The sequence below is a fragment of the Rattus norvegicus genome, chromosome 4, assembly GCF_036323735.1.
Source record: "Rattus norvegicus strain BN/NHsdMcwi chromosome 4, GRCr8, whole genome shotgun sequence".
NCBI lineage: Eukaryota > Metazoa > Chordata > Mammalia > Rodentia > Muridae > Rattus > Rattus norvegicus.
The window spans coordinates 35,064,413-35,078,574 of NC_086022.1; the positions used below are offsets into that span (position 1 = coordinate 35,064,413).

Here is a 14,162-nt window from a genome sequence, read left to right on the forward strand (position 1 = left end):
TAAAGGAGCCTAGGCTTTGAGACCAAGTTTTAGTCTTTAAGTGAGCACAAATGTTTGCTATCATCACACGGAAACATCGGTGGGCTTAAGAACTACTCAAGAAATAACCAAATTCTAACTAAACTCTACCTGTACACCATGAAGATCACTCTGCCATTGTGTTTCCCTATGAAAGATACTTTCATATCACATGTGGCGAAACCTGGACATGTTTGTAGAACTTTTCATACATAAGCCTGTCATGAGGTAGATAGAGACAGATGCGCAACAAGATGATAGAACGTTTGTAGAATGTGCACTTATGTAAATCATCACACAATGCAAATGTGCTATGATTGATGTGCATGAAATAAGAGAAAAACGATTAACATAACTATACCTCATTTACTAAATATCTGATGAAAATGAGTATGTGTGCTTTTATTTCTCTTGATGATATCATGAAATCTGTGTGTTGACTGTTCACTGAAGGTAAATAGAACCCTGGATCCCAGATGAGGCTCTCCGATACGTGGAACATTGTAAAATGGCTCAGCAGACCTCAGTGCTAATTGTCTAATGAATGAATGAAGTAAGGGCCAGTGAATGAATGGAGAGCAGGTATTAGTTCCAGCCTGTGGAGTGGATTCAAAGCCATTGTTGGCTCCGTCTGTTGGTTTCATAAATACCTCTTACTGTTCATTCTCCAGTTCATTCCAGCAACAAACTCTGTGAGATTTGCAGGAGAATTTGCTGGGACTTAACTGAAACACGGAAGCAATCAAGTGGTTGAATTCCGGGTTTTTCCAATTGAATGACATTCCTTTATCCCTATTGATTTGGTAAATTCAATTGGTGATACCACCTGAATGATTTTAAGACTATCTGAAGGTTTTTCTGTTTGTTTTAAGTTTCCAACATAGCTCAAGGAACATAAGAATTTCATCAATTGAAAACTAAGAACGGTTTCTGTGGGATGTGTAAAACAAGAAGCTGACCAGCATTATGTTCTTTTTCTTTAATTCAGCATCATTATTGAGAGTTATTCTTGGCCTTTATGAGAACCAGATTGGAGCATGGGCATGTTCACTGTCGAATTGTGTTCAAGGAATTGGAACTGAAAATCATTCAAACCAGGAAAACATGACATTGAAACATAGTCTGCATTCTTGCTTCCACCTCACGTTTTCTGACTAGAGAGTCCTATGCAGATCCCAGATCTGTTTTTAGTTTTTTGTCCTTATTAAGAAATGCACAGTTTTGTGCAAAATATTGTAGTACATGCCTTTAACTCCAGCACTTGAGAGGCAAAAACACAAGATCTCTGTGAGTTCAAGGCCAGTCTGGTCTTCATAGTGAGTTCTGGGACAACCAAGGCAACATAGTGAGACCTCATCTCAAAACACCAAAAGAGAGAGACAGAGAGAGGGTGGGGAGGGAGGAAGGGACAAATGGAAAGAAAGAGAAGAAAAGGAAGGAAGGAAAGAATGAAAAAAGGACAGAAGGAAGGAAAAGAAAGAGGGAGAGAAGGAAAAGAAGTAAAGAAAACAAAGGAAGAAAAGAAAGGAAGAAAATTATAAAAGAAGGGCACTTTTCACATCAGGGACAAGTCACAGCTCTTCCCTTGATCACTGTTCTGCCTGCTTATCAACTATAACATTCTGATGTTTGAGTGCTGAAGATCTTGCTTCTTTCACAGCCCCTTCCGTCTCAGTCAGGTAGCGGACTGGTCAACAGCCTTCAGCTGTCCCTTATTATCCCATTGCTCCCAAGTGCATTTCTTTTCTTCTGTACCTACTCAAGTTTCCAGAGTTCGAGGTCTAACACATTCCCTTCCATGAAGTCTTTAAAAGTACCCTGCTTTTTCCAATCCACTGCCTTCATCTTCGTCAGAATTATGTAATCTTCTGTGTACCTTGAGCTACTTCACAATCACACACACACACACACACACACACACACACACACACACACAGAGAGAGAGAGAGAGAGAGAGAGAGAGAGAGAGACCACACCTATGTGTACACACCTATGGGTACACAACAGATAAACAAATTCTATCTTCCTCTTTATTTACCAAAGCACGTGACTGCCCTTGTGGTGGGGGCAGGGGGCACCTTGCCCTACTTTACAGGAAGCCACCGCCTACCCTAGCAGTGGCTCTGCTCATCTGATCCCATGTCTTCCACTCACTTTGGCAGAGCACACATCTGTTGAGGCCTTTCACTGTGCCTTTATGTACATCATTCTTGGTATAACGCCTTCTTTGTACTGAGTAAGTTCTCGGCAACTGTTAACATTGAGTTTAACTGAAGGAACGAAATGTGTTTATTGAAAACACTACTTCAGCTTATACATGCAAAATATGGAAAGTGCTTCAGGAATCCAGAGCAACGTAGCAGATGCGGGACTTGTCGGCCTTTAACTGCCTTGACCCACTTGTTTCACAGGAACTGCAGTGCCGAGCCATCTTTTGTGGAATTTCAGAAGCCACACTGTGACATTATGACAGAGCATGGTCGAGTTGGTTCATTTCTGACTGCTTGTTAAAATAGGCAAAGAATAACATTAGCATTTGTCTGAAGTGGGCAGGAAAAGGTCACGGAGAACGTCCATGGGAGGCGAGGGAACCTTGGGAGGGGCGGGTTGGGTCCATCTGAGGTCAGGATACTTCCTAGAAGTCTCCACTATGCTAATAAAATAAAATAAAATTCATATTAAAATTCTTGAAGCTAGAATTGCTTTGCCTCTCTGCTGCACTCAGAGTACAGAACTGCTTTGGTCAGTGCCTGAGTGGGGAATTAATATTGTTTCTGTCATAATTTTATTTAAGAAACGAGGAATGGCCATAGTGCAAGATTCATAGACCACAGAACAATGATGTATTTCAGATAGGTTTTATGCCTATTCGGCAACATAGCTAAGAATTCAAATTTCAGATTTCAAGGAGGAAAGCCATTGGCTGACCTCTAAAAACTCCTGTGTTGGTGTATAAAGTGTCCAACTATGTATTTCCCAAGTCAAATTAACATTACTTTGTGTCCTCTAGGAGGAATCGAACTTGTCTAATGAGTGATTTTCTGTCCAGGAAGAAAACAGACAATTCAATGATCACTAACTATGTTTTCTATTCCTTCTCCAACACAGTCCTCTGTGATGTCAGTCTGCTTTGCCCGTTTCCATCCTAATTTGGTGGTTGGTGGCACCTATTCAGGCCAGATTGTCCTCTGGGACAATCGCAGTCATCGAAGAACCCCTGTCCAGAGGACCCCCTTGTCAGCCGCTGCACACACAGTAAGTTAAGCTTCAACCGTACCCCTGCGAGCTACCCAAGCCTGAGGAGAAGCAGCTCATAGGACGGCAGTGTGGCTGAGGTCGAAGCAACTAATTTAACTAACTACAATTTGGCTCAGTGAACAGTAGATTAAAGCATGATGCTTCATGCCTCTAACCCAGCGCTCCAGAGGCTAAGACAAGAGGATCAAAAGTTGAGGGCAGTCAGTACTACATGGCAAAACCTATTTTGAAAAAATGTGGTCTAAAAAAAGCATTACTTTATACTTAGGAGTCACAAACAGATTGATCTCTATGAGATCTGGACGCCAGCCTAGTCTGCATATTGAACTCCAGGTCAGGACTACAGAAGATAAAACGCTTGCTAGGCAGTGGTCATTCATGCCTTTAATCCTAGCACTCTGGAGGCAGAGACAGGCAGACCTAAATTCAGGGTCAACCTGGTCTACACAGTGAGTTTCATGACAGCCAGGGCTTCTCAGAGAAGCCCCGTCTCAATTTACAAACAAACAAATAAACAAATAGAAAAGGCACTAACTTCGGAGAAACATATTAATAATCTTAACTTTCTGTAAGTTTACGTTTGAGCACATAGAAAGCTCCTCTATGATGTTCCAGATGTCATCCATGAGGCGGGTTTCCTGTAACTCTCTTCCTAAAGAATCTCTTCCCGTTGGTAAATTGAGATGCAAACATAGATTTCCAAGTAGACCACAGAGAGTAAGGAGCTTGCCTAGTGATAGTATTCGAGATGTGTGCCAGCATGCCTCCTCCATTTGCAATCTGAAAAAGTACTGTGACTTTAAATTTGGGAATGTGTGGTGTTCTCAACACAAAGTCTACAGTGACAATATAATCCCCAAGGTTAAAAGTCAACATCGCAAACCCATTACCCATAATTTAGTAGAAGAGGTTCGGCATAGTGTTCACAAGACAACTGCGCTGTCATTTCCTTTAAGAGAATGACAGGTATGAAGAGCAATTGTTAGGAGGGACGAGGAGACGGCCATGTCTCCATCAATCGCCGCTACCTTGACATTCAGGGTAGCTGATGTCCCTTCTCTGAAATGCCTAAATTACGTCCAAGGATACAGTCCCAGCATTGTTTCCAATTTCCTTAATGCGCTTGCTGTATTGTTTCATCTGCTGGCCACAAAACCATTCCAGCTTAGAAAAATGGGTGGCTGGCTGCCTAGCTGAAACAAGGCGGAGGGGATTCTCGTGCTCTTGTTAAGCTTGAAAATGGGAACTGACAAATGTCAAGTCAGTTCTAATTTTGATTGACTGGGGCCAAAGACTCATGCAGGTAAAAATGATTCTTGGGAATCTTGGAAAATTGATCTTACCTACCCTATTTCTCCAAACTAATAACAGAAAATTATGGCCCAGGAGAAGGCCAGTCCAGTGCAGGTGTCCCCTCAAGTAGCATAAAACCTATCCCTTGGCTCTCGGTGGATGTGTGGTGCATTGGGGAAGAAGCTTTTAATTTTTTAAACATTATAAATCCAACTGTTACAATATTTAGGAAAAAAGCTTTTCTTGGGAGGGGAGTTGATTCCAAATTCAGGAGTTCTTCCAAAGCCTTACCATTCCTTCTCCAAGTAATGACTAATGAGACCATCATGAGTAAAAGCTGCTATTGTCAAGCTGAGTGGCATTATCTCTGTTAGGAAGGAAAACACAGACTTCTTCTCTCGCTTGCTGTGTTTTGTCTAATCCGTCCATAGCTCGATGTATAGTTTGTTGTGGGTTTGTCTTTCAGCTTCCATCATGGCCTGGCTGATTGGCACCAGGATAAAACAGAAAAACAAAAAGCTCTCCGCAGATGACTTGCTAATTCCTTTCACACCCACCACACATATGTATTTGGGACAACAGGAACTCATAATTAAAACAAAAATCCTTCTGCCTCGCAGTACATTTATTCCTAAACTAAATAAAAAGCAATCTGGTGTTTCTATGGAAAACAATCAGCTATACTCTTGCCTTTTTCGCTCATTTCTTTCCAGTCAGTAGAGGTCGTGCCATTTTTCTTTCTGTTGAATAGAGATGGCCACTTGTGATCCTTTGGCTCAGTGACTCCTCTTCACCTGCCTTCTCTACCTCCTGCAATGTTAAGCTTCTGAACTGGTTACAGTTTGGGTTTGGGTGGTTAATTAAGTTCCATTTAAGTCTTCCTTTGAAAAGAAGACCCCAGGTACCCTTCAATTCACAGCAATGAAGCATGCTTTTCACTAAAAGGGACAAAGGAAACTTACATCAGAGCAGTGTCTTCTGAGACCAGTCCCCATAAGTCAAAACAGCAACTTTCTGAATATTCATTCACACATATTCTTCAGTTTTATTAAATCTACTATTTTATGTAAAGCTATTACATTCATTTTTCCATTTAGTCTCTACACTGGCCTTGGCCGGCTCTGTAGCTACTGAGTTAAGTTTGATGACACAGTGCTAAAGACCTGAGAAAGACTGTTGGCTTCAGCCTCTTCCCAACTAGTCCTGTTAGCTGGAAATTTGATTGAGATAACATTTAGTTTCAAATATCTGTTGTACTTACCATTGTGTGGATTGCCATAATACCTATGTATGGGGATGCATCAGTAGAAACATGGCATGAAAAAAACATAAGGGCTTACTTACTACCTGTCCATTAACATGGGTAAAAGAGGATAGAACGGTCAAAAAAACATGTGTACTCTTGTGATATATTATTATGACTTATGTTTCAGTGTATTAAAATGAAACCACTGCTTCACAGATTTCCACACTCTACAGGCAAATTGTCAGTAGATAGTCCTGTATCATTCTCAGAACGTTACCCTTAGGGAACTTGGATAAAAGACAGAAATTATATTTGAAAGAAAGAAAATGTTGAGAACTAGGTAGCTAAGAAAGAACAGGAGGAATTAATGATGGCTAGCTTAAAGAAAGAGGGATTAAACGTGAAGCATATAAAACAGTAATGAAAAGCTACTCACATAGTTGTGTTGTTCCGACTCAGATGCACTGAGAGTAGTTCCCCTGCTACTGGAGAGGAAATTCTCAGCACTTCCGACTAACACTGACTGGCCTTTAAGAAAGGTGTTGCAGAAGAGTTTGGACACGTTTTAGGAAGAGGCAGCCAAGCAGCTACACTCAATGATTATTGCTGTTCCTTCTGACCAGGAGTTTATATGATAATAATAGTCTCAGAACCATCCTTTCTGTAATACCAGTTTCCGACTATTGAAAATTGCTTCATTGTAGTTGTGGCTAGGTATTACGGACGCTAACTCATCGAGAGTACGGCTTAAACTGTCAGCTGTTTGCACAGAGAAGCCTCAAGTAAGCTGTGGTTTGGCCACTCCTGGCTAAGATGCCTGAAATCTAACCCCAATTGCCGTGAGATTCTGTGTATGCTAACCTTCCATTTTGTGTTTAGTGAACAGCTGCAGATGGTTTTATCCTACTGTGTAGAATTCTACAGAACAGGATCAGCTTCTAGAGTTCTGATGGCTAGTACATCTTACTTAGTTCCCAGGATACATAAGTGACCTTTGTCAGGGCTGAGGCCAAATTTACATACATCTCTAACTGGCATTCTGAAGAATAAATCTCTCATCTTAGATTTTGAAATAACGTGAAGGAAAGCCCTAGCAGGGTGATGGTGGCCCTGGCACTCCAGGAGGAAGAAGCAGGCAGATCTCTGTGAGTTCAGGCCAGCCTGGTTTACAGAGAGAGTTCTAGGACAGCCAGGGCTACATGGAGAATCCTGTCTTAGAAAACCAAAAGAGAAAGAAAGAAAGAAAGAAAGAGAGAGAGAGAGAGAGAGAGAGAGGAAGGAAGGGAGGAAGGAAAGAAGGAAAGAAGAGAGAGAACCCCCATTCCATCTCACTAAAGATATTATGACAATAAAGCCACCACCAATATACCCCTCCTCAAATTAAAATCACGTGTATTAACCGCTTTTTAAAGACAGTACTATCAAATATTTGGGACTGACTAGAACACATTAAACTCCACTTTTAGTACTAGATCGTCCTTCAAAGACTGTCCTATGCCTTTGAAGACTGTCTCGTTTCATAGTCACATTGTTTAGAACCTATGCTGTGTATAGACTTGCTCATGTAATCCAGATTCCTCTCCCTACTTACTCCTGTCCCACTTAGGCTCATCCGTTCTCGGTTCCTTCTGTTCTATTGTGTTGTACAGTTTAGCAAGGTGAGGCTCTGTAAGTATTTGTACTACTAGTAGTTGCAGGACTTTTCCCAAAATTAGCTCACAAACGGCAAATGACTGGACGCTCCTGTGCTAGCCAGATGATGTCATTTAGTAGACCTTGTCTTCGAATAATGTGCTTGATACTCAGATGCAATCATTTCCCCTTGCAGCAACACCTGACCCTTCATGTTGATGTTTTTACAGCATCCTGTGTACTGTGTCAATGTTGTTGGGACCCAGAATGCTCACAACCTGATCACTGTCTCTACCGATGGCAAAATGTGTTCCTGGAGCCTGGACATGCTCTCAACCCCACAGGTATGCTTGTTTTAACCTACACATTGACGTATTCTGGCTCAAAGACCTGCCTGCTCAAGAAGACATCTTCTAAAGGCCCAACGGCCTGGTTTCAGCAGTCAGCCCTTGAAGCCAAAACCTATTTCCTCTACCACAAATTATGTCGTTATTGCAGTATGTTAATCCTGAGGTCAGTTTCAAATGAAATGGCATAATCCACTTTAGAGCACAGGGATTACAGAAGTTGCCTGGAGTGAGAATCTACTCAGCCTACAGCACTGGGGAGTAATGCAAATGAGGTTGGGGCTCAGCAGAGCAGCCCTTCCTGGGAACTTGCCTTGAAGGAAACTTATCCCAGCAAAACAGAAACCCAGTCTGTCGCTTGTTTCCTTACTGTTTCCGTACCCTAGACAACGCCTGTTTTCCTCTCTGGAATGTTTGCGAGCAGAGCTCCTGCCATTCCGTGCTCAGTAAGTGAGAAGTTGGAAATGAACCAGTTCCAGTGTCTCTAGACCACGGCTGATCTCAGCAATGGAAGCCAAAGGACCCGGGAGCAGAAAGGAAGGCTGGTGGCAGGCATCTGAGTGTCACCTTCAGAGCATGCACGCGTGACAGGCACATGTGTACGAGCATAAATGGAGACGTGCTCATGCTTTCCGCATGTCTTTGGGTGAAAAAGTGTAGCATTCTCGCCCAACTTAAAGCCAGGAAGCATTCACTAGGCTAGTGTTTGGCCGATGTGTGAGGAAAATCATAGAAAATTTCCAGAAGATAATTCTCAGTCTTACCATTTGCTGTCCCCTCCCCTGGAATGACAACTCTGAAACGTTTCCCACTTGGTGTCTGAAGAGCACGAGTTTCAAGATATAGAAGAACATATGGAAGCTGTAAAGAACCTCCTTTAAGTCTCTACAGATGTAGAGAATGCTAAAGCTAAGATCTTCACATAACTTGAGGGGACGGAGGGAGTGCTAATACGCAGCTCACATTCAGCTTCCTGGTTTTGCCAGTCTTTATACAGACCTGCAGTTGTGTGCAGAGAGTTTATGGTTTCGCTTTAAAATCCTCAGCAATGTGTTGTTCTCTTTTAAAAGAGAGATTATAAACAGATATCAGAGCAAACCCTCTATTTGGGAAGTTTTAATTGCCCATTTTGCTGATTAAACATGTGTTTGTTTGGGTTAAACCAGTGGTGTGGGAGCTCCGAGCCCGTTTTTATTATTGTTAGCATGCCCACAGACGCCTGGCTCTGTTGGGAGACAGGGTATTTCATGGCCTGGTCTCCAAGGACAACAGAGACAAGTGGGGCATCACACAATTGCTGCCCCTATCCCTCCTCCCCCTGCCCCCCGGCCCACCTTCTCTCAGTGAGTTACCAACACACAATTCATTTTTTGCTGCTAACTTTAGAGATAGGGCAGAACATCAGATGTTCCTGTTTTCTGTGTTCCTGTCGAGGCATCCTTCCCTTTCATCAGCATGCTGCAGTGCTCTCAATGGAGGGATGCCATGAATGATCAGTATCCCATGGGGCCTCAGGGTCCATGCGACTGTATCCTGTCAGCAAGCATTTCCTATTTATGACCTCTGTGGCCAAAATAGCTTGGTCGACTTTCATAGGAAAATCCGAGTTCCTGTACAACTCCAGGAACAGTTTGCGCCAAGCTTCAGACACACAAAATAGGCTGTTTGGTGTAAATAGCCAGGAATAATTAGGGGCATGGTTGATACTTATCCTTTATTGTCATTAAACTTAATTTAGCAGAATATCTTTTTTAGACATTTATTTTAGGTCACATGTGTCTGTGTGACTGGATGCCATGTGTGCGGCAGAGGTTTCCATGGAAGTCAGAGGCATCAGCTCCTCTCCAGTCAGAGTTATAGGCAGTTGTGAGCTCCCTGATTTGGGAGTAGGGAGCAGAACCCTGGTCCTCTGGAAGAACAGCCAATAGTCTTAACCACTAAGCCATCCATCCCTCCAGCCCCCAGCAGTGTGTATGTCTTTTGACATACTCTCTAACTCTCCATTTAACAAAACATTTTATCATAATAATGACTCATGTGCTGTGTGTTAAGGACTTAGAGCCTGTACACCCAACAGCCACCCTTCATGAGATCCTCTTCCTGTTGAGGTCTGCTTTTTTATGACGTGAGCGACAATTTCATGGTCTCGGTGCCATCCCCGTGTGGAAAACGTGTTTAGTACATCTGATGTTAATAGACATTTATTCTCACGAACAATTGATTTTGAAAATGTTTGTAAATACAAGGGTATTGTGTGTTTTATTAAAGCCTGGAGCTGACAAGTGTAATCATTACAGTATTATCTTTAGTTTCTGCACCATTAGTTTCAAAATTCTCACCTGTCATCTCTGCCTGTCCGGGGAGGCAGCAGCACATACTGATGAAATCCAGCCGGCCTGAAACAAGAGATACAGAGTGGCCTGGATGTCAGGGGCCATAGAGTCTGACTTCTAGCACAGTGGGGGTCTCTTGTAGCACTGGGTGGAAAGCAAACAAACCATTTAGCCATATGATTTTTCCATGCTATCATTGGCATTGTGAGGAGTTGACAGATGGGAACGTAACCACCACATGTTTTGGTAGGAGAGCATGGAGCTGGTGTACAACAAGTCCAAGCCTGTGGCTGTTACAGGAATGGCCTTCCCGACGGGAGATGTCAACAACTTCGTGGTCGGCAGTGAGGAAGGTACCGTCTACACAGCTTGTCGTCATGGAAGGTGATTTTTTACTGTGTTCTTTTTGATGACTTGGTCCTCATTTTCCAAAATCTTGCCATCTAGATTATAACCACCTTGCTTTGTAAGATAGTTATTTCTGAAAAGAACACAATGCACAACCTCAAGTCCTTATTAGCTTAAAGCACACATCTGTCTGCATCCCTAGTGACTTACAAACCTTTGGGCAGTTCACATCGCCTTGAGGAACAATGTTTGACTTCTTCACAGAGCCCATTACACTCCCTATCCCTTGCCAGACTCATTTTTTGCACATGCCATCAAGCCCCAACCATGTGTCCTGCAGAGATTAATAACCGCCCAGTAGTCTACATGCCTTCACGACTCGGTTGTTTTGCTCTCCACTTGGACTAGCATTTCTTACTTCTTTGCCTAAACTCTCCGCATTAAACATCCAGCACAGGCATGGTTCCACACTGAAATCTTTCTGACTCTCTTTCCATTATAGCTTACAGAATTCACTTTGTTCTGTTAGTTCATTCATTTAAGGATGTTTTCTAAGAACTCAATCTGTATCAGATACCATCATAAGAATACAGGAAAGTGCAAGGTGCTTAAGAGTTAATGTCCTGGGGGTTGGGGGTTTAGCTCAGTGGTAGAGCGCTTGCCTAGCAAGCACAAGGCCCTGAGTTCGGTCCCCAGCTCCGGAAAAAAAAAAAAAGAGTTAATGTCCTTGTTGAGAGTAAGGACTGATACAAAAGTCAAAGGTCACTTAAGATGATAAGAGCCACCAAGACAACTGAAGTAGGGTGAGCAGGCGAGGACCATTGTCAGTCTACCAATGGAGCAATATGATTAGTCTACATATTATTCTACACACATCTGCAGTAGCATCTGTCACATTGTTTTCCAATGAGTCATTCATCCACCACATTTCTTTTTTTTTTTTTTTTTGATTCTTTTTTTTGGAGCTGGGGACCGAACCCAGGGCCTTGTGCTTCCTAGGTAAGCGCTCTACCACTGAGCTAAATCCCCAGCCCCATCCACCACATTTCTATTGCAAAACTATTTCCATTTCATCCCTTATTTCCTGCCTCAGTACCTAGCACTTGGAGAAGGAATGAAAATACAAATAAGAAATAAAGGAAATGATAATATCTAAATAATGAAAGAAATACCTTAAGACCTTCCCACCAAGTAGAAGGGTTGAAATAGTATGAAATATACACAGCACTGTGCAGTTCCTAGGAGAGACTGGCAGATTTCTCTGAAAATAGCCATTAACACCGAAGTGGATTCCAGCCATGTGGCCTTACATCTTTTGAAAAGGTCCCTATGTCCACAGGGTTGCTTAACTTCTCTCTTACTTTCATAGTTCTTGGCCAATTGATTTTCATCTATTGCACTGATCTCAGGGCATTTAGGTTTAAGCTCAGCTACATGAATTTTTGCACTCTAAGCACACAAGCTGTGATGTTTCCACTGGTGTTTGCCCTGCTTCGATGATTTAAAGATGACCTGGGAAGACAGGCTATACAGGTCTATGTCCAACATCTCTACAATAATAAGACTTGACTAAGCCCATACACCAGACATAAAAAGATCTGATCAAGTGATTCAGCTGTTCGAACATTTTCTGCACTCCTCCTAGCTACAGAGAGCATTGTTGGATAGTCTAAATACACAGGTACCATTTAAACCTGGTTTTTGTCATCGGGAGCTGATGGCAGTATTGCTAACAAGTTCATTAATACATGGAATACTCATAAAATGCCATATGAGACACACAGAGTCCAGTGAGCTACAGTAGCCACAGTTTCATCTTCCTCTGCATCAATAAGACAGATTTTAGGTTGACCTGATCCAGTTATAACCTGGGTGTGTACACTCTGGGTGTTTAAAAGCTGGAGTGTAAACTCTGATTTTTTTTCCCTATTTTTTAAATGAATCACTTTCTAAATGCTTGGTATTTTTATTTTGTGGCTATTGCAAGGAGGACCAGAATATGCATTGTTGTGCAAAAAATGTCTATGACTCACACCACAAATGTCTTTTATTAAAAGTTTGGTTTTGCTTTTGACATTGGTCCATCCATCTGAAATACAGAGTTCAAATCTTGGTGAGGTTGTTAAGCAGAACTGGCTCTGTCATAATGTTAAATGGGTTATTAAGGGTTACAGAAGAGAGCTGGGAGATTTCTACCTTTTACCCAACATAGGTACAAATCTACTTCCACGAATTAAACAAAGTCTTCACTTTGCACCCTATAACCCTATATAAATCCCTTCAGGATGCTGCTAAAAACAAGTAGATCTCACCCGGGGTCACTTCAAAGATCAGCTACTCATGGTCATCAGAGCACATTTTTCTGATCCTGTGTTGGAAGCATTGTTAGCCATTTTCCTGGGCATAACCATTGAGTGCTTGTTACATGGCATCTACTCACCAGTGTTTTCCTTAAATTTTACTCAGCACGCTGACATTTATTGCTGCTCTCCTGGGCTCAGATATTTTAATAACCAAATTCAATTTTGCTATTCATGACATAATATTGAGATTCTACAATCCATACATGTTTGTCATACTTATAACCTCATGCATATGGATTCTTAAAATATAATATTTTTGGTATATGTTCTAAAAGTTTTCTAATTATGTATGACTGCATGCAGACTACATGATTTTTCAAAGACTGGAAATGATCCTAGCTTGGTTAAATAATCTATGTCTAAGAATGAATTTTAAAATGTGCATCCCTATTCTCGAGTGTGCTTTTTTAAGGAGCTTAAGTTTGTCTTTCTTTTTTGTTATGTGCTTCAACAAATATTTCTAAAGTATTGTATATGAGACACTTGGCAGCAAAAAATGTAAAATACCTTATGGTACTTACAAAATGAATCTCTAATCTCTTTTCAGTTTTAGTGAAATGAACATATCATTTTTATAAATTAAATTGATACCACGTGAATTATTTTGAGGTAACAAAGATTTTCATGTCACACGTTTTAGACATGTCAACTTAATAAATTTCCTAGAAGGAATAAATAACTATTCTTTAAAAAAAGTATTGAATTGTAAAACCAATGAACTTCTTAGAGAACACTCAAATGGAGCCTGAGTATCTCAGGACTTGTTGCATCGTAACTAAGAAAGCTTCTGGAATTCAAGTGCATTTGGTTCACTTTAACAGCTTCTCAACAATAACAATCTGTAAGAACACAGGAAATAGACAAATGATACAAATTGTATTATTAAATTCTCAAAGTTTCTTAAGCATCAATGTCTTCCTCTTGAAATTGCTGTGTAAATAGTTTCATTCCTGATTATGTATAGTTGTTTTAACACATACGGAGATGAGAGCTGTTGTTTGTAATCAATCATTGCTTTGCAAAGGTCACTGAAATGCTACATGTTTGCTCTCTGCAGCAAAGCAGGCATTGGTGAGGTCTTTGAAGGTCACCAAGGGCCAGTGACAGGCATTAACTGCCACATGGCAGTGGGTCCCATCGACTTTTCTCATCTGTTTGTCACATCATCATTTGACTGGACTGTCAAACTGTGGACCACAAAGGTAAGAATCCCTTAATAGAAACTGTCCCGTAATACACAGGGGGAGAAGATGTTTCCTTCTGGAGGAGTTGCAGAAAATAGCTGTTACCTGGCATTGAGACCCAAACAACTTACTGGGGAACT

General features: G+C 41.5%; 1 protein-coding gene across 3 annotated transcripts in view; it reads left to right on the plus strand.

Moving 5' to 3' along the window:
• Nucleotides 1-14,162, plus strand: part of Dync1i1 (dynein cytoplasmic 1 intermediate chain 1) — a 313,335-nt gene that overhangs the window by 245,100 nt on the left and 54,073 nt on the right. For all 3 annotated transcript variants that reach the window (XM_006236026.5, XM_017592509.3, NM_019234.2), the window contains 4 exons: nt 3,127-3,273; nt 7,678-7,791; nt 10,378-10,511; nt 13,896-14,040. In XM_006236026.5, the coding sequence (XP_006236088.1) occupies nt 3,127-3,273; nt 7,678-7,791; nt 10,378-10,511; nt 13,896-14,040 (540 nt within the window). The remainder of the gene's footprint in view (nt 1-3,126; nt 3,274-7,677; nt 7,792-10,377; nt 10,512-13,895; nt 14,041-14,162) is intronic.